The sequence below is a fragment of the Poecilia reticulata genome, chromosome 8 (genome assembly GCF_904066995.2).
Source record: "Poecilia reticulata chromosome 8, P_reticulata-male-v2, whole genome shotgun sequence".
In the NCBI taxonomy this organism is placed as follows: Eukaryota; Metazoa; Chordata; class Actinopteri; order Cyprinodontiformes; family Poeciliidae; genus Poecilia; species Poecilia reticulata.
In genome coordinates, this window is record NC_088837.1 from 16,476,793 (window position 1) to 16,503,840 (window position 27,048).

The 27,048-nt window shown below is 38.9% G+C and overlaps 1 protein-coding gene and 1 long non-coding RNA gene across 2 annotated transcripts; both read left to right on the plus strand.

The window, feature by feature from the left end:
• Positions 1 to 14,214: 14,214 nt before the first annotated feature.
• Positions 14,215 to 16,809, plus strand: pmp22a (peripheral myelin protein 22a). Its single transcript, XM_008416142.3, has 5 exons — positions 14,215 to 14,391; positions 15,147 to 15,237; positions 15,386 to 15,479; positions 15,567 to 15,707; positions 15,866 to 16,809. The coding sequence occupies exons 2-5, from the start codon at positions 15,160 to 15,162 to the stop codon at positions 16,015 to 16,017; spliced, it is 465 nt and encodes a 154-aa protein (XP_008414364.1). The 5' UTR covers positions 14,215 to 14,391; positions 15,147 to 15,159; the 3' UTR covers positions 16,018 to 16,809.
• A 7,550-nt stretch (positions 16,810 to 24,359) lies between these two features.
• Positions 24,360 to 26,754, plus strand: LOC145552688 (uncharacterized). The gene is made up of 2 exons (XR_014088819.1): positions 24,360 to 24,461; positions 24,538 to 26,754. It is a non-coding gene; the product is annotated as an uncharacterized LOC145552688 (long non-coding RNA).
• The last annotated feature ends 294 nt before the right edge of the window (positions 26,755 to 27,048 follow it).

The window sequence follows — 27,048 nt, forward strand, 5'->3', positions numbered from 1 at the left end:
TTTTTAAACAGTTTCTTCTTTAATGCGCGACAGCTTTGGAGTTCACCTCTATGTTTAAAGACATTTAAGTTCCCCAAATTCAAGTCATTTTTCAGGCCATAATGGCTTTCACATTTCTAACTCCCCCCCCCACCCCCACCCCCCATTTGAATTCATTAAACCCTGTGATTTCACAGCTGCTAATATCAGCCCTGGCACAGCTGCTCAGACTGACTTTCCATTACAGACTGTCACCTTCCTGTTTTCATCCGAACCGATGCACAAGCTCTGTCACCAGTGGAAAGAACTGCAACAGCTTGAAGGTTTATTTCACTCTCCCCCCAAAAATCTCGAGTGCATCATAAATCAGGGTGTGCACGGAGACAGAAAACAACACAACAGGGTGAAGAATCCCAGAGATCTGTGTGGAGAGATGACTTTAAAACATGGGTGTTGCTCCTCAACTAAACAACTTCGTCATTCAGCCTATGCTTTACTCCCTCTGGTCACTGTTCCCTCTGGGCTGAGCTGGAAAGAAGAGGGGGAAAAGTCCGGTGCTGGCTCTAATCGTTGTCCCGCTGCCCAGCCTTTGGCTCTCCTCCTTCGAGTCTACACAGCCAATCAGAATGAAACAGATGTGTTGCATATTTTGTGTGTGCGTCTGCTGGGCTGAGTTGACTTGTGCTGTGTTTATTTAAATTTCTGTAGTTATTTGATTGACTCAAACCAGATTTACACATTTTTATGCATGGGTAAAACGCATGCAAAACTTTCATTTACATTTTGTAAAGAAGCATAGCGTGTGAAGTGCTGGTCATTGTACTGCTTGAACTTTTCGACGATTTTCTCTGACGCGATAAGCGCAAAGTCAAAGTGGAGGCTTTCCAACTTTGTTAGAGAAACACCGTAACAACTATCAAGCGCAGTGATAAAGGCATCAAGCAGATGGTTGGTTAAATAACATTAACGCTGATGTATTGCAAAAAATAGAATGAAGTAGTATATAGTGAAATATGCTTCTAATTCAGTTTCAATTTAACTTCAAATCAGCTACACAGCTAGACAGTTGAAACATGAATATATAGACCCGTTCAATAACTTAGAATATTACTGAGAATATCCGACTTTTCTCAGTAATATTATTGAAAATATTACTGAGAAAATTAGCTTAAGTTCCTGAAGGTAATTTACTTCACAAACCTTAATCACTAAGTGAAACAAATTATATAGATTAATTACACAGAGATGGACGTTTGAAAGTCTTTGTTTCTGTTAATTATGGTGATTTTCCACTTACAGGTAATGAAAACACGACATTCAAAATTAGAATATTACATCCGATCTTAAAAAAAAATGGAGAAATGTGGGCTTAATGAAAAGAATGTCTAATACCCGCTCAAAGGTTCTTGCTTTCAAAAGGTACTTTAAATCTGACTAATGGGCCTCATTTGAACGCATGTTCTAATTTATTGAATATGAATATCTTTGGATGAAATGTTCCCACATACATCAAAACTGGTGTTGGATTAGAAAAAAGCAAGCAAACAAAATGTAAGATTTCAGAATACCCATTCCCAAAATACTTACTAATCTCTATTGATGGTGTTTGGACTTTGATTAAAAGTTGCGTCCATTCCAACAAACCAACCATTCAAGAAAAGCTCTATTTTCTGTCTGACCAACCAAATATTCAGCTAGAATTCAAGCTAAAGCCAGATGATTTGCTCTTGCGACTTGCCAAGGGACATTAATGAATGTGTATATGTATACAATGCGTTGTTTGGTGTTTAATCATTCTACTGGAAAAAAAAGGTTATGATAAAAACTTTAAAAAAAACAAAAAAACAATTCATGAGTGTATTCAAATTTCTAACTGTAACTACTCACTAAAACACATTTTGCATTTAAAATCCTCGGCTCATGCCCCGTCTCTATCTTGTAATCGCATAAATACAGTGGTAAATACAGACACCCTTCTGCAGGCACACATGCTAAGAATGTAATTGTTTGCTCAAATGTTGGACTAAAACAAGCTTTTGATCTTTGAAACAGTTTAGAGAAATACACATCTGCCAGCTGTTTTGTTTCTGGGTGGATTTCAGCATGAGAATTAAACCCACACTGCTTGAGAGGAGGGAAGGGGGCTTGGGGTGGGGATGCGGGGGGGTACACAAAATGCTTTGCATGTGATGTAAAGGCGTGTCGGCTCAAAAGATGCAGCTGAGCATGAGCACATCTCCTGGATCTCCTGTAGCACAGAATACCTCATGTAGAAAAGCCTTGCATGCCTCCTCCCACCCACCGTCTCCACCCTCTCCATCTGTAGCCGTATCCAGTGACTGACAGTCAGCTCTCTGAGACGTTCAAAGAGAGTTAAAGCTGCTTCATTCATACTTAAAAAGTCATGCTGACATTAAAAAAAAAGAAACCTAAGACTTCATGGGAGCCAAACTCATGTTCGACTGAGGAATGTTTACATGGTGCTTGACTGACTTGCTGAGCAAAAGAGAAGTTGGACAACACATAAATCAGAGCGGAATTGAAAAAAAAAAAAACATAGAGAGTGAATGGCTAAGTAATCATCCAAATGCCTCTTTTTACTGTTCTCCTGCTCCAGGCTCCAGCTGTTCTGGAGGTTTTGGGGCCAGGAAGTGTTGGAGGAGGAGTATACGGGGTGGAAGCAGAAGGAGGTCAGAGCGCTGCTGGCCCCTGGGTTTGGGAGGATATAGCTGTGGGGAGAGAGAGAAGACACTTGGCTCACTGTTATGGTGCTCCATCGGTCTGAGCGTTCACTGAGCCCGTCTTTTAGCAACATGTGGCACATTCAGAGCGCTGGTTCTCACCACTCTATCAAACACCGGCCCTTTTTTATACACATGCACAGACATTAATAGTGAGTCACCAACAGAGACTTGGTGATATTTGGAGACCACTGCGACTGCCTGGCCTTGCATGCTTAGGATGCCTTGGGTGTGACCAGGGGATGTTTGTGCTCCAGCTGCCTGCAGTCTGCAGCCTGCCCTATCTGTGCTCTATGAAGGAGAGGGAGTAAATAAACGCCAAGGTCTTCAAACATGAAAATATGAGCAAATTCTCCTGGTCTTGACGTCCTTTTTATTAATTTTTTTTATTTTTTTGCTTTGTTAGTCATTGTTTCTTAGGTAACTAAAGCTAAAATCTCAACAATGAAACAGAAAGAGGGTTAATATTCACAGGAATAATTGGCCGCAGCGGTGAGACAGCACTGCCGTCATCCCAGAGTTTCCATTCTTCCATGAACTTTCCAGTCATCCATTGTGCAACAACTCACCACAGTTTCTCGGGTAATTCTCAGGACTACACAAAAAAATAAAAAAACACGGCCTCCGCCTTCCTCCCCGTCTCTCCTCCTTCCTTCTCCTTTCTCCTACGAACCATGTGTGTCGTTTTCACTCACTTCAGATCTACAAACCCAGCCGTGACCTCAGAGAATTCAATAGTCTCCTCGGAAAACCCCAACATCCCCAAAGTGGCATTTAGTCCTGACAGATGCGTTGCAGTTTTCTCTGTGAGAAACTGAAAAAGCGAGGGAGACGGCGTTGTTTGTTTGCCACTTTTCCACAAATCTGCAGCTCTCAGCCGTTACGTTTGGAGAGGGAGAGTGTGTTGGTACTGCAGCTATATACTAAATCCATTAGTTATCAAAAAGATGCACACGGTGCACATTTCAGCAGCTCAGCTTTTACAAAGACTTTGAAGCTGAACTCGAAAGTCTCTGTGTAATGAGAAAGCAGGTAATTGTTTTGAAAGGGTAACTTTATAATGGAAAAAAATATAAAAACAGCCCATGTTTTCAATTAAGTCTTTCCCTCCCATCCCCCCCCCTAAAACTATGAAAAAGTGGAGAGTTCAGACCAAGCTGCTCCGCTAGTCTGTTCCACATGGCCAAGTTTGTGTTATAAAAAGTAAAACAATGACAAGGTCACCACAATTTCAAGTAATTTTTTCACATTTCAATTGAACTAACGAATAAAAACGACATACACGATAATCTTGCTTTTGCTTGGTGTTCCTGACAACGCCCTTCTTCTTTGGATCATGAAATAGTGAAAACCATCACATAAAGAGACTTAGCAGAACACATGTTTTGAAACTCTCATATGGGTGTGTGTGTGTGCATGTGGGAGGGGGCGGGCTAATGTCTCATCTGGAATGCGTAAAGCATAACAATATATCCCTTCGACTCTCATCATTTTGGATCGAAAGCGATGTTGAGCTGGGAGGGGAGTGGGTGGGTTCCTGACAGAAGTGTAGAAGAAAAAGCTGGGGGCGATATACATCAAGCCGTTCTTGCCTTCCCATACGCAAAAAACGAGGCAGCTACGTGAGGGCTTTTTTTTTTATTATTTTTTTTAAGTTTCCCTCTGGGAAGGTCAAAGTGTTAATCTGAGAGATCTGTGCTTCATGGAGCATTTGGACACATTGTATGATAAGCCGAGACTGCTGGGTTGTTTATGCTCTATATTTCACAGAGATTGCCCTACAATCAAATGACATGGACCGCGGTGTGATTCTTACCCCAGATTGCCCTCTTTGAAGAAGTTTTAGCATCTGTGGGAAAGAGGGTTTTTTTTGTTGCTGGTGTTTTATGCACTGTTTGCAACTGACAACACAGGGTACATTATTTCCAATCTAGCCAGGCTTTTAAATGTCTTTGCAGCCAATATTTTGAACTTAGGAACACACTCCTTACAGATTCAGCTATGTAAAACTGATTTACAGTTCTTTGACAGGTATTTGCCTCTAAAGAGTGGAACTTGAACTTTTTGAAAAATCTATGCCTCGTCATATCTGATGTAAAACCAACCGAGCATTTCAGAAAGAGATTCCTCACACCAACAGTGAGACATGGCGGTGGTAGTTTTTTTTTTTTTGGTTTGGGGCTGCTTTGCTGCTTTAGGACCTTGACGACTTGCTGCTGCCCGTGGTCAAGTCAAGTTCTGGGTATGCATTTGTTTGAGACCCTGTAGCACAATCTGAAACTGTACATTCATCCTCAAAAATTGTCCATTGTGGCTGAATTGTAGCAGTTATTCAAGGAAGAGAGGGGAAAATTTCCATCCACAGCCCCTTTTCCTCTGACAGCTTCTTCATTCGCAAGATGTAAAATACCAACTGCAGTTATCACAGATGCTTAAGGACAATTGTTGCTGTCAGGTGTGGTTAATTATCTACTACATTTAGGTTTTTTTTTTGTTTGTTTTCTTAAATTAGGTTCAGGTTGGTTCTCATCGCGTTTGTCCTTTTATAAATGAAATCCTCATATCACATCAGACTTTTTTATTCATCCAGGTAATGACTGTTTAAAATAAAATAAAAAATGTGTAATGACATTTTTTTTAAATTCAAGTTTTAAAAAAAAAAGCAAGGAAAAAAGCAGTACAAATCTGAGTGCAAATACTTTTCATAGCCTTGTAGACATCACAGTCATATTGCAAAACCACTAAATGCAGAGCCACAAAAATAAACCATGTGACTATTTTTAGCGCTAGTGTTAAAAGCAGTGATTGCAGCTTCTCTCTTCTTAAGCATGAGGCAAATGTACTCGGCATGTACCAGTTGGTTTACATTTTATGTATTCCTGTGAATGTAGATATTCACAAGTTTAAGCCTGTAGCAACTTTCTTGTATTAAGCTTCTCACTCGTCAGCACATATTTCCTTTAATGCCATGTTCTCTTGTCTTTCTAAATTTAAAGGGGGATACAACAGACAGGCCTCTGTATTAGGTCGAATTTACAGCATAAATCAAGAAAAACATTGATTTATGTTTTTCACAGTTTCACAGTGTCTTGAAATGTCACAGTTAAGACATTTCAAGACACTGGTACATTTAAAAAAGAAAAAAAAATGAATTGCAAAAATGCTTCAGGCTTATGTATTTCATAGGAATGTTGAAGGTTGGCACTGGTGGTGACCTCTTGTTAATTACAAAAAATATTGGAACTTCTGTTTTGTTTGTTTTCTCTCACTAAAACAAGCATTTAAATTGAAGAAGGCTGGAGGTCACGTTCCTGCAATAAATAATTACTTTATTTTAGTATTATTGACATCTTTATCACGAGTGCCAGTTGTTGTCCGGTGTGCTACACTTGCAAGCCTTCTAGTAGTTCTCCATAGAGATCTGTAAGGTTGAGTAATTTAATCAGTATCTGGAACCTTTCTTAACCAAGCTCTACAGAAATGTATAATTACTAGCAGCATTAAGAGCTGTTTACTGTCATGTCTTGTGATTTTCAGTGATTGTACAGAGTAAAATGACCCCTAAGTTGAGCCCTAAAATAGAAAATGAACGTAAAACAACAAGCACACGTATGTATTTGTAGCGTAGCTGTTTACTGATTCATGTAAAAAAAATAAATAAAAAATCACAAATCATGAAAATAATTTTAAGAGGACTCAGAGATGTGTTTACTAAGATTCACAGTGATATGTAAAATATTTGCTGAGGTTATGTACTTTGAACCACTCATATGAACCACAGGATTGCAGAGATTGTCGGTTAGAGAATTTCCAAAGTCATCAGCGATACTCCTTTGTGGATTTTTTGAATGTTTGCGCACAGTTTCAAGTGATGTTTCTGTCCAATGAACACCAGATCCTACATGTCTGACTTGTGATCCCCTAACAAAATGAATGCAAAATTAATTAGTTCATCTTTCTTGATGAGTTCAAAGTTCAGCAGCAGGGTTAAGGCTGTGGTGAGGGGAGGGAAGTCGGTGCAGTAACAGTATCATTTGGCTCTGAATCAGTCAGTGCTTTCAAGCCAAATTACTTCCAGAGCTTTTCTATGTCCATGTAAAGATTTTGTCGGTTCATCCTCAGTTCCTACTTCTCTCCGACACAGAGAGAATGCTCTCTGTGTTGCTGAATGCTCTCGGCTGCGGTCCAAACGCCGACAGACGAAAACATACATCGCTGTGTCAAGGCTGGACTTCGTTGAAGGCCACAGTTTCCTTTGGCCATGCCGCTGTACACTCACCAGGCCAGTCATTACATGTGTATTTGTGTCACCACATTTCCCAGCACGTGATCTGATCTACTCTTCTTGAGGAAATTTGAAAAGCAACCAAAGTCCTGGAGGCATTGCGGATTCCAGCGCACATCAAATCCTAGATGACTCATGACTTCACCACTGTCTGATCTTGGCAGTGATAAAAGCGAAAGTTTTCTTGGCAGCATACTGAAAGAAGATTGTACTCCTAACCCTTCGTCCCCAACTTGAGTTTTTATTATCGGCTCGGCTTTTACACGCGACTGAAGGAAGTCGATAATGTGTCACCATCTGTAAAAATCTTCAGAATTGCTCTGGGTTATCAGTGATTTTCTTGAACGCTAAAGCTTTTGAACACACCCTAAACCTGAAAGTAAATGAGCTCATATGTTTATACTTCCTTATTGTGACATTTGAGCTGAGAAGCTTTCTAAAGCAAACAATGGGTCGCTAAGCTAGAGCACTAAATACAAGTTAAAATCACCTTTTTTTTTTCCTTCTTAAAGGTGTTGGAAAGTTTAGGTAAGAAAGTATTTGCTGGCAGATGCCATTCTGGCACTTAGAGAAGAGGAATGTCCCAAAAGCCACTGCAAGCAGGAGCACAAATGCTCTCCTTGGAAAAGTCTGATAAGATGTTTAGAACAATATGTTTATTTGTTATTAGCGGTAAGGAATTTTAGCTGCTGTTTTCCAAGTAACTTAATGACAACTTGAAGTAAAGCATCTTTTATTTTTGTTAAAAGCAGCTTGCAGGGAAGATGTCTGATATGGCTTGTTTTTTCCTGTGCTGTGATAACTGTGAGGAAACAAAAGTGGTATTCATCTAATTCCTTCCGTAAGTTATATATATATTTTTTTTTTATTACAACCCCTTGAGAACAGTATCTCTCAGATTCCAAGCAACAGTTTGTATAATGATCCTGCCTGTTGCGATGTGTGTGCCAGTGACATCAATTTCAACAGGAAGCCAGAGACTAATGATTAGCACATGTTTGGGATCAGTGAAGTGCCACAATCTAGAGATTTTTTTATTTTTTTTCACAATGTATGTCTCTGATTTATTTTCCTTTTTTTTTTGTGGGGAGGGAGAGGCACATTTCAGAAGGGAGAGTAGCACAGCGTTAGCCTACTTTATCTAATTATTTCATATTCAATAGAGCTCTTCTGTTAAGTCATGCTTCATTCTGGACTTTTAATGTTTTTAAATAAGAGGAGTGTGGACGGCAAGATTGAGCTAACGTGATCCTGTCTTGTTCTGGTGAGCGGACCTACATCTATTTTTTTGTAAAGTACAAGAAATGCTGTATTTAAATAATAATAATAATAATAATAATAATAATAATAATAATAATAATAATAATAATAAAAGAATAAAATAACATTCCTGCTATGGGCTGCGTCCTCCAGAAACATAATTTTCTTGTGAATGTTTATGTCTTGTGTCAGAATGTAATTCCCTCCAACAGTCAATTGCGAATGTTTGCAATCCTTTAGCATAGCTCCGGGTTTTAGGGGATTCCTCCTTAGCTCCTCCTGTGTGATCTGTGCAGCATTATCTGATAGTCGCTAAGTGACGAAACACAAATACCAGCTCAGGCCCGAGAACAGGGCTTTACCATGCTACCAACTCTCAATGCCCAAGAAGGAAGAGTAAATATATGGCAGAAGAATCCCAACGTCCTCTGTTTGGACTGTACACCAACTGAGTCATGCATCTGACGCAGACCTGGCTGCAGCACACACACACACACACACACACACACACACACACACACACACGCACACACACACACACACACACACACAAGCAAGATTTTGACATTCCAGTTACGGTCAGATTTTCAATGAGAACTTGTCAACCTGCGACGGAATGAAGACGTGGAATGAGCTGAGTGATGTCAAAATGACACTGTTCTCGTTCTGCCTCTTTAGTTTAAAGGGAATATGACACTTATAAGATCCAGATATTTGCATACACTGAAAAAAAGGAGACATAACCTTTCATTGTCACTGTCTGACGTTAAATCAGACTAAATCAGCAAACAAATGACAGATTTTGAAGTTGCAGTGTTTATCTATTCAATTATATGAAAGTATACACAGCATTGTGTTGGCCAGCCATAAAACTCTTCAGGAATGGGGATGAAAATGTTTTTTGTTATGCCTTCACAAAGGCCCACTTATAAGAAAGTCGGAGGAAATGAGCAATTATTCCAAAAGAAATATAAAGTAACCCCAAAAAAATCCAAGTTATACTTAGCAAAAGCACAGATGATGGTATGATGTTGTCGGGGTGAAGAGAACATCAACATTATGTGAAAATCTTTAAGCAGTATCTAAAGACATCAGCGGCGAATTTAAACGCAAATGACTTTAAACACAGTTCCAAATTCATTAAGAAGTAGACTAGAGATAACAGCTTTAATGTTTTAGATAGGCCGTCACAAGGCACTTTTCTAAATCCCTTAAAAATTGTGGGCAGAGCTGAAGAGTTGCAACCAAGGAGACGTACTAACCTGAGTCAACTATGTCAGAAGGATTTGAAAAAAAGACCTTGAAAATTATTATGCTGAACTTGTGGAAGGACACCCAAAACATTTTGATCCAGGTCACATTTTAAAAGGCAACTCTACCAAATACTAATGTAATCTATACTTCTGAATTGGAGGTGAATAAAAAAAAAAGATTTCTGTTATTATTTTATGCTGGTATTTCGCAAATATATATAAAAAAATGGTTACAGACTTAAAACGGGAGAAATATATTCTGATTAAATTTTAGACAGTGAAAAGTCACATATTACATTTTATAGTGCATGTAAAAATCTAATTTCAAACTTAAAATTGCCTGTCAGGCTGTCCTGCTAAATGCACTGCATGCGGCCAAGTCCTGGCTGCATCCAAAACCAAAAGCAAAACCTAGATTTTCTCGCTCCGCAGTCCCTCCTACATTTGGTGTGGCTGTAGATGAGCTGGTCCTAAAAGAGTCATCCGGCCACTCCTGTAGGCGGATCCAAACAAAGGCTGATTCATTCCATGGTAATTCACTTTAACACGACCTAACCTCAACCATGCAGTACAAACATCCCATAATTTGCATCAAAGCCGAAATAGATGCATGGACTTGATCAGAATCAGGTATGTTAATATGATACAGTATAACTGAAAGCAGATTAGAAGAATCTCTTAAACTGCACATACTGTTCAAATGTAAAACATATTTAAGCAGGGCCCTAAAAACGCATATTCTCATTCAATAACAGTTGGAACATTATCATGCCTCTATGAGCTTGGCAATTGGTCAGCTGTTTTGCACAAAGTAGCTTCTCTGACAGAAAAAAAAAAAAAATTTAAGCAGACGAGCGATCAAGTTACAAAAGCGTATGTGCCCTAACTTGATCGCTTGCTGTTTTGGAGAACTATACAACCCTCCCCTCCCCCCGTTCAATCCTTTGGTAGAAGAGGAAGCCCAGGTTTAAATTACACCTGCAAAGTCATGCTCTATTCACTTTGTTTATACCTTTTTGTTTTGTAACCCCAGATTTGGAAAGAAGAGCTGTGTTTTTTATTTAAAGTGGGAGGTTCGGGAGGTTATTGTGCAACCAGCTACGTAACAAAGGACATGGCAAAACTGAGACTTTCAGTCCAAGGATCGTCTGGGACTGATGACTTCTTTTTGAAGCAAGTGTTTCTGAAATATTCATTGGAAAATATCTGCTAGTTTTATAAAAAAAAAACATCATTATTAGCTCCAAATTATTTATTTTTGATATGTTTATCGGAGTACCACTTATGAATAAATCTGTAAGTGATAAAGAAACGGCAGAAGCTCCTTGAAATGAAGCTTCCACAATTAAGAGTGCATAACTAATATTCCCTACACATATTCTTTGATTATATGTGGAAACAAAGGTTTATTTCTTTGTCGTTCTCCTTTGTAATTTTAAACTTTGTGGCCAGAAGTTAAGAATTGTTTCATGTTTACAACTATGTTCAATTTAGTATTGATCTTTCACCACAATACTCAAGAAAATATTACAATGAAGGTTTATATTTTAAGCTTTTGAAGTTTCTGTGTACAGTTTGCTCCCACCTGCTTCCACAAGATCAGACATATTCATCTTATCACCTTGCTGCTGTTGGCTCTGCCTCCCAGAAGCCCCCAAACCACTGCTTCAATTAGATCCTCACAAACAGCAGCAGTTATAGCTGAGTGCTCATGGTGTCAATGGGCTCTGCTTCTTTGCCCAACTCCTGCTCTGCCAGGACACACAGAACTGCTTCACCTGGCAGCCCACGGCCCGGGCAGCGGCCAACAGTCTCATTCCTTTCTGTGTTTACTAACACAGACCACAGGAATCCACCTGACCGAGCCAAAAACTTCAAGGGCCGGTGGGTGAGAGGCCCGAGTTTGGTTCTCCGACGGCAGTTACGTTTAGACTGGGGTGTTTTCAAGAGATACCCCAGTCTAAACTGGGTGATTTTTTTTTTTTCACTGGTATCATCCTCCTGCTTTGGTTTACAGCCTTGCCACGCTGCTGAGATGAGGGATTCAGAGACCTGGCAAGCCATGGCCTGCAGTGTCGGTCACTCATCCTTAAATCTTGTTTGGGTGGAGAGTTCCATCGATTTAGTATGATCCAAACATTGCACTATGGTAACTCCCTTTGGCACTGGACAAGCTCTCCCGTCTCTGTACTCACACAGAAGTGAATAAGGGGCTTGCCTCACAGACACATACACACACAGACACACACAGATACACACGCTCGTGCACAGGCATTCGGTGCATACCATCAGTCCTCTAGAGGGCTCATTCACAGGCAACAACACTCAAACAAGCAATTTCTGAGCAGAACAAAGAATGACATGTATCTCTGACCAGTCAGTATAGGAGCAGCTCAGCTTTGTAAAATATGACGATCTTAAGGAGTAAAAAAAAATCTGCAGAATTACAGTTATGGCTGAACTATACAATTTTGCCTATCAGATGACAGGTCAAATTTACCTAACAAATGTATTTCAATTTGTAGTTTGCACATCTAATATTCAATTCAGTTACACTACATTTGCAACAATTTTTTTTTGGACAAATTCTGCTTACACAATTTGATTATAATTTAACTGACGACGCTGGTTTAGTCAAATATTACTCTCCAGCAAAGAATGCTTGGGGTTTGTTGAATGGGTAAATATCTGTGGTGAACTATCAGGGTGTTTAATATAGAGAAGGCTACAAACAAAAGTCTACTAATGAATGCATTATCAAATGAATAAAAATAAACAAATATCAATTTAATCTAACTAATTGTCCAAGCTGAGACAAAAACGAACCAAAAGATGAAACAAGCCTGACAAACAACTAAGACAAATAAATGAAAATGCACACAAGACAGAGCACACGGATAAACTATGAAACTAAACATGAAAGAATGAACCAAGAGACAATAACAGAGACGACAACACACAGAATCTGGACAGACTAATTATCACAAAGAACCAACAAGAAAATTGATCATAACAAACCCTGCACCTAAACCCAGATACCCATGCCCGTCACAAGCTGAGCATCCAAAATGTTATTATTGCTGTAAACATTTTGCTGAGACATGTAGTCTGTCTCTTTGAACTGTTCCTTTTTCCAAGGCTTGTCCACAATGCATGGCTTCTGGCTTGATAGTGAGTTTGTGTGATATTCGTCAAAATTAGACAAGCTCCAGGCTTTCGGTTTGATGTAACTTTGTTATGTTTATCAGTACAGAAACATCAGTGGACTGGCTGTGTGGTTGAGCTGTCAGTTTTCCTCAGACTAACTGTTAAATAAGTGGTTTACTCAGGAAACCACCCTTTTGTGTAGAGAAGGCCTAACTGGGCCAGGAACTGCTTGCCTCTGATGAATACTACACTTTGGTAAAAGCTAAGAACTGCCAAAAGACTAAGAAACATTCTGTGCTGGACCACACATTTAAGTTTACATCAAACTTTAGTTTGTTTAGCTAAAGCTAAGCTAGCTAAAACGTTTATGTCAAAGTCATTCTTCATACCAAGCTAAGCTCATTATCTGAGGTACACAGCAAAAAGCAAATCTAAGCTGTGGTCATAAGGCAGTCGGTTCTCATGTCACCTTAGGATATATTTATAAAATGTAAGGTCATTCCCTAATGCCGTAATCACAGATCAGTTCATTTTATGTGTTTGAATAATATAAAAAGCTAGAGATGCATTTTATTTTTGAACAACTGTTCAAGTCTAATAAAGAAACATAAATGCAACAAGAGAAATCCCAATGCAGAATATAACAACAACAACAACAACAAAAATTTTTCTACATATTAACCATGCAGGTCACCTGATTTCATGGATTCTCTTAAGAACAGACTCTAGAGATGGCAATTATGTGAAACTACTAGAATTGACAAAAATAAGTGAGTTTCAATATAATTTGTTTTGATTTTTTAAATATTCCCATTCAGTCTGAAGAAGTCTTCCCTCAAAGAAAACTATGGAGATGAGCACAGATAATATCAGACAGGGGGATATTTCCACCTAGGAGTTCAGCCTTACATAATTGAGGCAAAATACAGAGATCCACAAATTTCACCCAGTTAAATTATGATTTATCTGGATTGTAAAATAATCTGAAGAAGATCGTGACATTCTGTTTCATAAATGCCAAGCGTGACTATGACAGATTTTAAAGCTGATGTGTTAGAATTTGTGTGGGATTGTCCCATTTTTGGTTGGACTGTAATATTGACAAAAAAGTTGCCTTTCTGATAGGGAGAAGGCAGACTTTTGAAAGCCATGTTTATTTATTAAACTGGCATTTAATGCTATGCCAGTTTTATTGTTTTGAGTTAAACTGTTTTTATTAGTGCAATAAAAGGGAACGCACAATAAGAGCACAATTTGTCAACAGCCAAAACAATGAGAGACAGGACTTGAGTTTTTCTACCGAGCTATAAAAGGATAAGACAAACAAAGACAAACAACATGCAGCTTTATTAGGTGTGTCAGCCACGCAGAATGCAGAGTGGTAAGCTTTAAAATACTGAGCCGACCAACGCCTCTTGCATTTCCAAGACTTTAGCAAGAAAACAAAATACTACTGGACACCCTGTACAGCCCTCCGAACTTCAGCACAGCCCATATCATTCCGCGGGAATAAGAAAGAAGGGGGGGTTGGAAAGGAGCAGACCTCCGGTGACGTGCAGGGCCTGCAGGGCGGTGTTCTCAGACTGATTGGGCTGCATGAGACACATCTGGAATAGTAACTGCAGAGAGAGAGAGCCGAGAGGAGCAGAAGCGCTACGATTCTTTCCCAACTCTTCACTTCTCTTCAACACGCCCTTTTCCACTGAAAACTTCTGCTCTACCTTTTGTAAGTTGGATTTAAGTTTTGAAACTTTTTTTTTTTTTTTTTGCAGTCACTAAACGTATGTTTTGTTTTTATTTCCCTTTGGTGTATGTGTATATGTTCATAAAGAACCATTTATTTCACTTAACTATCAGGCCTTCTTGGACTTCAAAACCGCTTTGGATTTACTGTAGCGATACAAAAATGATGTCGCGAGCTCAAATCTCGGCGGTTTACGTGTCTCGACTGTCGTAGTTTTGACTTTTCATTCTTGAGAAAACAAAACAGAGACGAACTAAGTTTACGCATGGCGGCGGCGCTTACTGGGATATTTTCCCTCGCATATGGATTGAGTTTGACTGCTCGTAAAACAGACTGTCGATAAAAAAAAAAAACTTTTCAAGCAGAGCTTTCTCATAAAGTTGTTTTTGCTAGAAGGAACTATGAAAACATTGTTTATAAGACTTGAGTAATTAAGTCATTTTCACATTTAAATAATTATGTGGCTCGGCGTCTTGAATTGACACAAAGTGTTTTTATATTCGTTTAATCTTAGTATGCTTTACTCATTAAAGGAAAAAAATGTATGCTTTTAAAAAGTGTCTTTTTTTCTCTTTTTCCTTTCGATGTAATGGGACACTTTCACATTGAGGTAAACATTGCGGTCGGTGCAGAAGTGAGGAAATGCCTCCCCCTGGTGTCGAAATGAGTAAATACTTGTGCTGAGCTGCTGAATGAATCGATGTTTTTCTTACCTCTGCTTTCTTATGCCTCTCCAGATCTGTATCCAACATGCTGTGCATTCTTTTGGGAGTGCTTGCTTTGCACCTCCTCGTTTTCATCCTCCTCATTGTGTCTACAGCATCCAGTGTAAGCGACGCATTCTATTTAAGGTTGCAGCGGCTTTATTGTGTGGCAATTTGGTGTTGTAGTTTTTGGAAACAAGAATAACACGTTTGTGCTTATGACTGCTTGTATTTTTTTTTTATTTAATTGTTATTTTTTTGTTCTTTTTTAGCAATGGGTTGCAGATGAAAAAGGACACAGCGATCTTTGGTATAGCTGCCTCTCAGAACCGAAAGCCTACAGCTGTTCACAGGCCAGCAATGAAGGTTTATGCACATTCCAGAATAACAAACCTTGTTTGTTGTTGTTATAGATTATGAGGACTGAAAATTATTCTTTCTCCTTTTTCTTAGATTGGATCCAGGCTGTGCAAGCCCTCATGATCCTGGCTGTAGTCTTCTGCTTCGTCTCCCTGTTAGCTTTCGCTTATCAGCTGTTCAGACTGTTTAAGGGCGGACGCTTCTACTTCACCTCCATCTTCCAGATCTTGGCGAGTGAGTATGACTTTATTACTGAGAGGGGTTACACCCTGAAAGGAAGTAGTCTGAGCTATGACATCATCTGCAACCCTCCTGATCTTTCTGTCTCTCTGTCTCTCTCTCTGTCTCTCTCTCTCTTTCTCTCATTTTGAAAAAAATAAAATCTTTCCCAGGTGTTTTTGTGATGTGCGCAGCGATTATCTACACCGTGATGAGACCGAGTAATGGGAAAGGCTTTGGCTACTCTTACGTGCTGGCCTGGGTGGCTTTCCCTCTGAGTCTCATCAGTGGCCTCATTTATCTCATACTGAGGAAGAAAGATTGAGAGCAGAGAAAGCTGGGGGAGAAAAGAAAAGAGTTTGGAGACTCGTCATCACAACATCGCACTGTGCCTTCTGCACTCACAGACAATGAACTGACATCCAAGCAATACAGTTTTCCCATCACATGTCGAAAGTATCACAGCAATCTGTTTTGTGGATTCCAACAACTGTTTTGGTGACAATCGATTTCCCAACATCCCAAAATAATCCACCGAGTGTGAAACGTTGAATAGCCCTACCTTCCTTCAGTGTGAAGATGTAAATAGTGTCTGTGGTTTTTTTTAGACATATTTATAACATTTTTTTACATATTTTTTGTACATAATGTTGTCGAGTTAACATTGTCATGCTCATTGATAGTGTGTCTCTTCCAAATCATGCAGCTGTACCAAAGAGATGTCGCTTCGGCTTCCAGTGTATCAAGCTCTGTCTTTTTTTTATTGTCTTACCTCCACTTAATGCCAGATGCTCTTAACATTGTGCCTTACTACCCTACTACAATATGTGTGTATGTATGAAAGGACAAAAAAAAAGGAAAAAAGTGTTAATAAAATCTTGAAGTTTTTTTTTTTATTTGACATTTTACTTGATATTCCAAATAAAAATGTTTAAAATTTTGTAACATTAAAAATGGTGCTTTCTTTACTTACTATTTTTGACCCATGTATTCTTACTTGTGTCTTTGCTTGTAATTTCTTTTGCCTAGCTAAACTGTAATTTCTTCTGTTTTTTTTTTTTGGTTTTGTTTTGTATTTTGAATAACCCGTTTGAAATAAATGTCGCTCCTCAGTAAAGACTTAAGTTATTTGTTCAGGTATGCTCAGAAGTTCACATCGACTCATGATGTATGAATGTCATATTATAGGGAGTCAGCACCTGTATGTGTTCACTTGGCACCCCAGCTTCCTGCTTAGAGCACTAAGCCCATTGAAGTGGGCTGCAGATTACCCTCTAACCTCTTCTTTTAGCTAAAGTGTCTGAGTGATACCTTTAGTTATGCCAAACTCATCTGAGCAATTTGAGCAAGTTTTTAGAAACTTTATTTAATTTATGTTCATTTCATTCACAGAGCAACTTATACATATCATCTCAAGACACTAAAAACGATGTCTGTATTGTCACCAGTTGTGCATCACTTTGATCTATGAGAGGGCTCAGAAAAAAATGTTTAAAGGAGTGAAGATAAGGCTTTCAAAGGTTATGACGATATGACAAGCATAGTGGTGAGGTCATCATAATGTGGGACAGCATCACTGTTAGAGATATTAATGTGTTGCATAAAGGAAACAAATCTGATGAAGGAGGACAATTGACAACGTTGGTTGACGTCACCTCAAATCTCTAACTAGAGCTTTCAAATTTGAACATCAGTGCTTCTGCTGGTGAACCATAAAACAATTAGGAATGTATAAAACAGACTAGCATCAAGTTGAATTAGTCTTCCCCAAGCTCTGACTTTGAAATTATTATAAATTTAATTGCTTAATTAGTGTTAAAAATGCACGGCTAGAGAAAGGAACACGCTTGTTAAAGGACAGTTGTAGATGTGATTATGCGTGTCCACATCTGAGCTTCTTTTTGAATCTGCTTGGATGAGGGGAAAATCCACAAGGACTTCAAAATTTTGAACCAACTATTTCTTTTTTTAAGTTGAAGTTATGTAACCAATCAAATCTGGAAAAATAATTACTTACATAATGCAATTTGACAACAACTATTTATATCAATTGGTGGAGGTTTTGGATTAAAATGAATCATTTACATATGAAATTTATCAATGATTGACATTTTGGTGATGACATATTGAAATAATTGCAATTAAAAGCTACATTTTAACATGTGATGCCACACTATGAGATGTAATAATTGCAGGGCAGTTTCTCATAGCACAACTAGAACAGAAAACAAGCTTATAATATATGTATATATTTTCATTATTCAAGAACTGTTTACATAAAAATGATGTAAACAATGATGTAACAGACAAGAATCAAACTTTGAATTTGCTAACAGCACCCCCTGGCGACAGACATACAGTCAACATTCTCATCAAATGCAGATCCAACTTGGAATAAAATGTGAAAGCATTATTTGAGCAAAATAACACCAATCAATATAGATATACAAATGGGATTAACATAACTGCAAACAAGGTATTTTGATTTATTTGGAGCTCTGGCTGTTTCACAGATGTCCAAACCTTATCTATAAAAACTGAGATTTTTATGATATAATTCTAAATTTACATCTTCAACATTTGCAAACATTTAATAGCGTTACTTGTATTTATTGCGACCTGTCTCTACTGTTAGTGTAAAATCACTTAATGCTGACTTTCCCCAAATATCAGTAGTGAGTAGATTCATTCACAAACAGAAGAATTTGCTGGATAATGCACATATGCACACATATCATCCTTTAAATCAAATTTGCCAATTAAAAAATACATAGTAAAGGAACCATGAACCAGTTTATAAATGTCGACGTAATGCAATTTTGTGAAGAAAGCCTGTATTTCCACTAGATGGTGCCTTCAGCACATATTTGCAGACATCACAGCTTCTTTAATAAAAAAAAATACAACAAACCATTTGGTATAAATATTTGACACTTCTTACAACATGGAGCACAGGAATTAAACCAACCATTATGTAATGTGGTTGTTGTATCTGGCCATACAAAGAAAAAATGTTTTCAAAGTAAAAAAAAAGCACCTCAAATCTAAGAAAATCTTTAAAATCACCACAAAGTAAATAAATCTTTAGAGACTTATTTAGAAGAATAATATATATGCATATTGTGATGCCACCTTCTGTTAGCATGAGAGGATCAGCCTTGAATCTACCCGTAATTGCGAGTTATAAGCCTATGGGAGGTTAATTAAGTCTGATTAGAGGTTTATGGATGTCAGTTCTTAAATGTTCAAATGTTCTACTGGCTAAAACGAGAATAAAATGACAACAACAACAACAACAACAACAACAACAACAAATTTAACAATAGTAAGAGTTTAAATTTCTTTCCAATTAGCTATGAAATGATGCTGGTGAGTAAAGACTTCAATAATATCGGCTTGTGAAAATCTGCCTTCTGGAAAATGCTTAAAAATAAATAGTAGCATGAAAAGCTTAACTGTAACTTTACTGCGCCACATGGTTTTATGCTACAATAGAGCTACCATTGGAATTTACACACAAATAAAGCATAACTGCCTTCACTTATGGATGTGTAACAGGTGGCACCACAAGGTGTCGCACCTTCCTTATAGAATGAGCTTCCATGAAAAGGAAGCTGGCAGGGCTGTGGCCAATTTCCTGTTTGTGTGACCAGGTGTGTGTTGGGCCCATGCGTTCTCCATTGTTTGGCGACCATGGTAGGTTTTAGGAAAACAGTTTTAAATCCACAGTTTAAAACTGTGGATTTAAACATATATATATATATATATATATATATATATATATATATATATATATATATATATATATATATATATATATATATATATATATATCCAGGGGTGAAAGTAAGGGGGTACGGCAGGGTACTGAGTACCCCTAAAAGATTTAGCGGGGGTACCCTCAAGAGAGGAGCGGCTGTGTGCTGTAAAAAAAAAATCAATGGGTTCCGTGCAGCTGTGAGTTCACCCACTAATCAGCCGTGACTGATTAATTTTTAAAGAACAATCTAAAACACGACTTAATCAGTTAATAAATAGCTTTTTTTCTCATGTCATATTGTTTCTGAACTGTTGTGCTTTGCTAGAGCAGCGGTGCAACATGTCGATCGCGGAAGTTGCAGTTTGGAATACCTGTTCACAGAGAGAAAGCCTGCCTGTTAATGTATGAACTTCACCTCCTGTGTTGTCAATCTTTTCTTACACCTCCGAAAACAATGGCTGTTCAATCTATGTTCTGTTTGGTGTTAGATGTTTTGTTAGTTTATTTTGAGATTGTTTTCCAAATGTGTTTATTCTAGAAAAGCCATATCCTGATAGTTTTTGTTTACATAGCAACAGTTGCTACGTGACTGTTTCTTAACTGCAGCTCACGTTAATTTTATTCAGACACTAGAAGTTTATTCTGTGTATTTAGAGCTGATACATAGTTTATTTTTTCTGTTTCTTATAGTTTCACTCAACCTTTCATTGAGCTTTTCTACACCACTGCTCAAAGTTGTGTCAAAAAAACGTAATAAAGGAGCAAGACGTTCAGCTTCCTGGCTCATAAACCCTAACCCTTTTCTCCAAAATAATAACCTTTTTCAACCTTTATAGCTCCACTGTTGAAAATGAGAAACATTCACAAATGACATTGAAATAAAATCCAGTCCAACATCTGGTTTGAGGTGATTCCTCTGGAACCTGTTGGAGGAAAAATATCCCAACTTCAGAAGACGAGCTTTAACCTAACAGAGCTCTGTGGTTCCTCCTATTAGTATGAGAGTCAGGGTGAGGAGGTGCCATGTTAGGAAGATGAAGTGGAAGCTGCAGGATCTTCAGAACAAACAGGTCGTGATGCTGGGCTACTGATTACCCCTCTGTCTGGACACAGGATCAATATAACCAGTTTAAAAGCTAAAATGAATGGTTATATGCCAGACATGGAAAACTGGGATGCACTCCATGCCATGATGTTCAGAATTTAGGTCTCATGGCATCTCAAGGTGTCAACATTGCAGCCAGTGGGCTGAGGGAGGAAATACAGCTTTATTTTGTAGCAATTCAAGAGCTACCAGCTTTTGTCGCTTCAAAAAAAGTTAATCAGCACTGAAACTCCAAAGCACACAAGCTTTAGTTTGGGGACCACCTAACCCAGGGGTCCCCAAACTACGGCCCGCAGGCCGGATCTGGCCCGCCTCCACATTTGGTCTGGTCCCTTGAACACATATATATATTCTTTGTCATAGTACCCCCAAGAATTTAAAACTACTTTCATCCCTGGGTAAAACACAATGGGCATCGAGGTAAGGTCAGTGTCTGGCATAAAACAAGTTCCTGCAAGGAGGAGCCATAATGTTAAATTCCCACCACACTTTCTCACAAACTAAAACATGACAAAAACAATATAATAGCAGAACTAGCATGACCTAGATTAAACATATTTCAATAATATGCAAAAGAAAACCATATTAACATATTTTATAAAATGCATAAATATATGCAAATCCAAATGTATGTCAGTTATGACATCACTCTCTCTGTGATGTAATAATATCATTTTCTTTTGTTATGACATCATAAAACTGTCTCTAAGTACTTGAACATTCCCAAGATCTTTCATTCGAGTACTGGACAAAGACTGGAGACTAAAAACTCTTAACATGGACAACAACTTGAGGGATGATATTGAGGAATTTTATATAAGGGTCCAAAGGAGGAGGATAAGAGATTTGAGTACAGAGGAGTTGCTAGGAGAAATAGCAGAGCTGATGAAGACTATTAAAAGGTCTTACAATTTAAATGAGTCGGATGAAGAGGAAATTGTGGAAGCGATTCTTCAAAATTTGAATCGAGAAGTGCCACAGCAGCAGCGTGCAAGCTGGAGTATGTGGAGCTTTTTGACAGATTGTGGAGAGTCCTTTATGAACGGGTTGGGTTTTGGCCTGGGTTTTGGGGCAGCTGCAGGAATTGTTATCATCGTATGTTCAAAACTTCTGTCCTAAATTGTTCTGTCCTCTTCTGAATCTGGATGGTGCTTGAGGGAGGGGTCCCCGTCGACCTGATCTTCAGTTGCAGAACCTGGCTCTTTGGACGTGGAATGTCTCCTCTCTGGGAGAGATTAGGAGAGGGGTTCCTGCCTCAAGTGGAGGAGTTTATGTATCTGGAGATCTTGTTCACAAATGAGGGAAAATGGGAACAGGAAATCGACAGGCTGATTGGGGCAGTGTTTGCTGCGAAGCAGGCGCTGTACCGGTCTGTAGTGGTGAAGAGAGAGCAGAGTCAAACAGAGACAGCTCTCGATTTACCAGTCGATCTATTTTCCCACCTCATCTTTGGTCATGAGCTTTGGGTCATGACCAAATGAACGAGATCACGGATACAAGCGACCGAAATGGGTTTCCTCTGCAGGGTGTCTGGACTCTCCCTTAGAAATAGGGTGAGAAGCTACAACATCCGGGAGCGACTCAGAGTAGAGCCGCTGCTTCTCCAAGTTGAGAGGACCCAGTTGAGGTGGCTCGGGCGTCTGGTAAGGATGCCTCCTGGGCGCCTCCCTGATGAGGTGTTGCGGGCACGTCCCACCGGGAGGAGGCCCCAAGGAAGACCCAGGACACGCTGGAGGATCTATGTCTCTCGGATGGCCTGGGAACGCCTTGGGATTCCCCCCGAGGAGCTGGAAGAAGTGGCTGGGGAGAGGGAAGACTGGGCCTCCTTTCTGAAGCTGTTACCCCATGACCCAGAAACAGCAGAGGAAAATGGACGGATGGACAGAGGTTTTTGTTATCATGCAGTTTCTAAGGGTTCGGCATGTAAGAGGATGAGGAGGTTCTAAATACAATTTTACAGATGGATTGTCACTTTCACTTCTTTTGGACCTTCTTTCCTGTCATGAAGAGAAAACGACGTTACTCACCTGGAATGTATTGCTTCTTTTTGTAATGTACAACCAGATTGTTTACCTGTAATTTTGGGGTTTCTTTGGTTACCTGCAGCATCCCCTGAATTGGGTGGTTCATTTGGAGGTACTGGTTCTAAAAAGTTTAGATACTTTGATTTTAATGTGGGCTGCACAGTGGCACAGTTGGTAGAGCTGTTGCCTTGCAGCAGGAAGGTTCTGGGTTCAATTCCTAGCCCCGGTCTTTCTGCATGGAGTTTGCTTGTTCTCCCCGTGCATGGTGGGTTTTCTCCGGGTACTCCGGCTTCCTCCCATAGTCAAAAACATGACTGACAGGTTAATTGGTCTCTCTAAATTGTCCCTAGGTGTGAGTGTGTTTGCATTGTTGTTTGTCCTGTCTGTCTCTGTGTTGCCCTGTGACAGACTGACGACCTGTCCAGGGTGACCCCGCCTCTTGCCTGGAACGTTAGCTGGAGATGGGCACCAGCAAGGACATGGGTGTACCAAAAATGGATGGATAATTAATTATTAAGTTGACATGTTCTCCCTGTGTATGATGGGTTCTCTCCGGGTACTCCGGCTTCATCCCATAGTCCAAAAGCATGACTGTCAAGTTAATTGGCGTCTCCAAATTCTCCCTAGGTGTGTGTGTGTGTGCATGGTTGTTTGTCCTGTGAGTTTCAGCTGCCCCCATCCTGACCTCTCTTCGATCCGCCATCCCTTTCTTCCCACCACTGACTCTCGTCAGCCCTGCTGATCTCCTCGTGGACTCCTCTGACCGGATCATCTTTTCTAGCACACCTCCAGGAGAACCCCGTCACCAGTCCGCCAGGGTTGCTCACTTCTGTATGTCTCAGCTCACAGATGGCTCTCCAGCATCATCATCCGGCAAACTCGCTGTGCCCATTGGGGCGTTGTCTAGCTTCATTGATTCTAGATTCTTCACGAGCCCCCTTTGCCCCCCTGTTAAGCTCATATTTAGTGAGGGCAGTCATTAAGCTCACTGATCTGCCCCATCCAGGCTCCCTTCAGCATTCATCAGCAACGCTGATATCTATCTATCTATCTATCTATCTATCTATCTATCTATCTATCTATCTATCTATCTATCTATCTATCTATCTATCTATCTATCTATCTATCTATCTATCTATCTATCTATCTATCTATCTATCTATCTATCTATCTATCTATCTATCTATCTATCTATTATCTATCTATCTATCTATCTATCTATCTATCTATCTATCTATCTATCTATCTATCTATCTATCTATCTATCTATCTATCTATCTATCTATCTATCTATCTATCTATCTATCTATCTATCTATCTATCTAATCTATCTATCTATCTATCTATCTATCTATCTATCTATCTATCTATCTATCTATCTATCTATCTATCTATCTATCTATCTATCTATCTATCTATCTATCTATCTATCTATCTATCTATCTATCGTGAATTCATTGAATCATACCAGGGCAAATCAGTTTAAAATTTCTTATTAAGTTTGAAAATGGTATCCAACAGACTCAAACTCCCCAAGAATTACACACACACACACACACACACACACACACGCACACACGCACACACACATATATATACATATATATATATATATATATATATATATATATATATATATATATATATATATATATATATATATATATATATATATATATATATATATATATATATATATATATATATATATATATATATATATATATATATATAATTGTCATGGTACCCCCATGAATTTAAAACTACTTTCACTTTCACTCCTGTATATATCTATATATAATTTATATTTACAGAGCCACACTATTAGCGACGTTACGGATGGTAGCTTTGCCTGGTTGTGTGGCTGTTCGACGCTGCAGGTAAACTTTATAGATTTGTGTTTTAATCTGATTGCATTGTATGTTTCTGTTTTTATGCTGCTTTTTTTTTTGTCAGGTAGGGCTACACCAGATCGTTTGGATTTGATTTTCAGTGTTGGTTTATGCGACACAGGTATGCAGTGTTTTTCATTTGTCTTAGAAGGATTATATTAAAGTGTTCCTTATAAACATTTAGTAATTTTTGCATTTTGTTTTTACAGTTTTATTACTTACTGCTGTCCTTTTAGAGTTTGATTTTTACTTATTTTTTTCTTACACTGCCCGGCTTCTGGATTGTTTGTTTTCTCCTTAGTAAATGTGAAGATGGGACTAACCATTCGCTTTTTGTATTTGTATGTCCTTGTCTTGTTTTTGGGTCACTTCCCAGAATATCAGCACGTCATGATTAATCTTAAATCTTAATAATATAAGTCTTATACATTAATAATTTTAGTGTGGCTTTAAAGGGAAATCAAGCTGTTTTCAATAAAATAATATTTAATGGAAGGACAAAAAGGGGAGAATGTAATTTTGCATCACATGAGTTACATCAAAGCGTTCAGTGTATAGCCTATAACATATCCAATTGAGAATCTTCAGAGATGTTCACCACACAATCTGGCTGAGCTGAAGCTATGTTTTTTTTTTTTTAAATAAAATGTTAATTTTTTAAATGTAGAAATGTATCCCAAATCAACATAGGTCTACAAATCAAGTCTTTGAGTGCCGCTGTCCTGAAACGTTTGGTTGCATCCCTGTTCCATCACATATGAATTGAAAAATTGAATAACCTCCATGGCGTGTCATCAGGTTTTGTCATTAACTTTTTATTGGAGTATTGGAGGAGTATTGGAGCAGCATTCATCCAAAAGTTGCAGGACAATAGAGGATCAAATTTTTCAGATTAGTTGTAGAAAGACCAGATTTCTCTGTGTTGAAATTTAGCATTAGCTATACATTTCCTGTATAGCATTGAGGTTAGGGGTTGAACGTGAAAAGTGGAGGGAGTGCGAATACTTTTTCAAGGCACCGAATGTTGCATTGCACAGCTACAAGCTGAGGCAGCTGAACATGGATTCACCAGATTAACATTGTTTCCACTGCTTGATGGTTAAAGAGGTTCTCCCTTGAATTTATCAGACTCAACAAAAAGAGCGAAGCCAGCTAATGTTGGTCTGGTAAAAGTCCCTGGGCTCACAGATAACATATTGAGGATGTCAAGAAAACTCTGGAGGCCGATAATGGCCTCCCTGCTCCATTTGAAATGTAGTTAACCTTAAGGGTTATTTATCACTGTGTGGGTCGCAGAGGGGCACTTAGTATTTACTGCAGGACATGGAGGATGGAGGAAAGGAAATTGGGAGAAAGACACCCTTATCACCATCCTCTGGGTGTTGTGATGGCTGTATACACATACATCAGCGCTGTTTTACTACTTGATAAAGGCCAGCATTTTTCAACCACATGGCTGACTCTCCTTAGAGTAAGATTGTTAAACAGCAGCTACTGACATTTATCTCTTGGCTGCCAAGTGTTTTCTTGGTATCCCAGGAATCATTTGTGTCTACACATGGGAATTTTTTTCAGGAAGGCAAGGATAGCTGAGAAGCAGGACTCACAATGAGGAGGGAGAGTAGATGAGTCTCTGAATGGGACATGAGGAACTTCAAAAGGGGCTGCAGCTCACCCTTTTCTTTTTTCTCTTTAGATTTGCTGTCTTTTTGGAGGGGGATGTTTGCCTCCTTGAACAAACCCAAGTGCCTTCAGATGTAGCTAAACGATTGAGCAAATGGGCAGGCCCAGCTTATTCAGAGCTGATTTCATCACGCCTATAAATCTCAGAGAAATCAAAGCCCATCTTATGCCCTCCTCTCTTCTCACCTTTTGTCTTGCTAATACACATTAGAGTGCGGCTGGCTGCCCACTTTGACTGCAGTCGGCACAGTCTGGGCAAAGCTACAGATGTGTGCCTTTGACCTAAGAACCCTGCCATTACATCCTGTCACTGGACCCTCGCCGTTCACAGAAGACTGCATTCAGAATTCACAGCCATATGGAGACATAAGCATATATAAAAGTTGACAATTACAGTTTTTTTTAAATTCTTTCTTTTTAAATCCTCAAACCTAAACTGGCAAAACTAATTGCACAGACATGCACTCAAATGTGCAGATCTTACACATTTACACATGTCACTTATTCATAATCAGATGTCAAAACAAACGCAGCCAGAGGAAAGGAAAGCTTGCTTTACATGTTCTGTGACATTTGAGAATAAAGGTCAAAAATCTGGGCTACGTTGTGCAGTCGGTCACCTCAACTGGAGTAAAAGTTGATTCAACGCATTGCTTCTGAAACTCGAGACTTAATTAAAACAAAATGTTGATTATTTAACACCTGCGGCAACGTCCCACCTGTCATAATCACCGAGTGGGGAAAATAATGAATGGAAATCAATTGTAAAATTACATTTTTGCACAATAAAATTAAATATTATAGTTTGTACTGTTTCAAATGGGTCTGCCATCTTGATAGTTATTTGGACATAGTATATGAATGCTATGTGTAGGACCGCCACTCAGAAGTA

Coding starts and splice junctions, on each gene's coding strand:
- pmp22a (XM_008416142.3), top strand. CDS start 15,160: ATGCTGTGCATTCTTTTGGGAGTGCTTGCTTTGCACCTCCTCGTTTTC. Junction 15,238..15,385: donor TTGTGTCTACAGCATCCAGT/GTAAGCGACGCA, acceptor GTTCTTTTTTAG/CAATGGGTTGCAGATGAAAA. Junction 15,480..15,566: donor TTCACAGGCCAGCAATGAAG/GTTTATGCACAT, acceptor CCTTTTTCTTAG/ATTGGATCCAGGCTGTGCAA.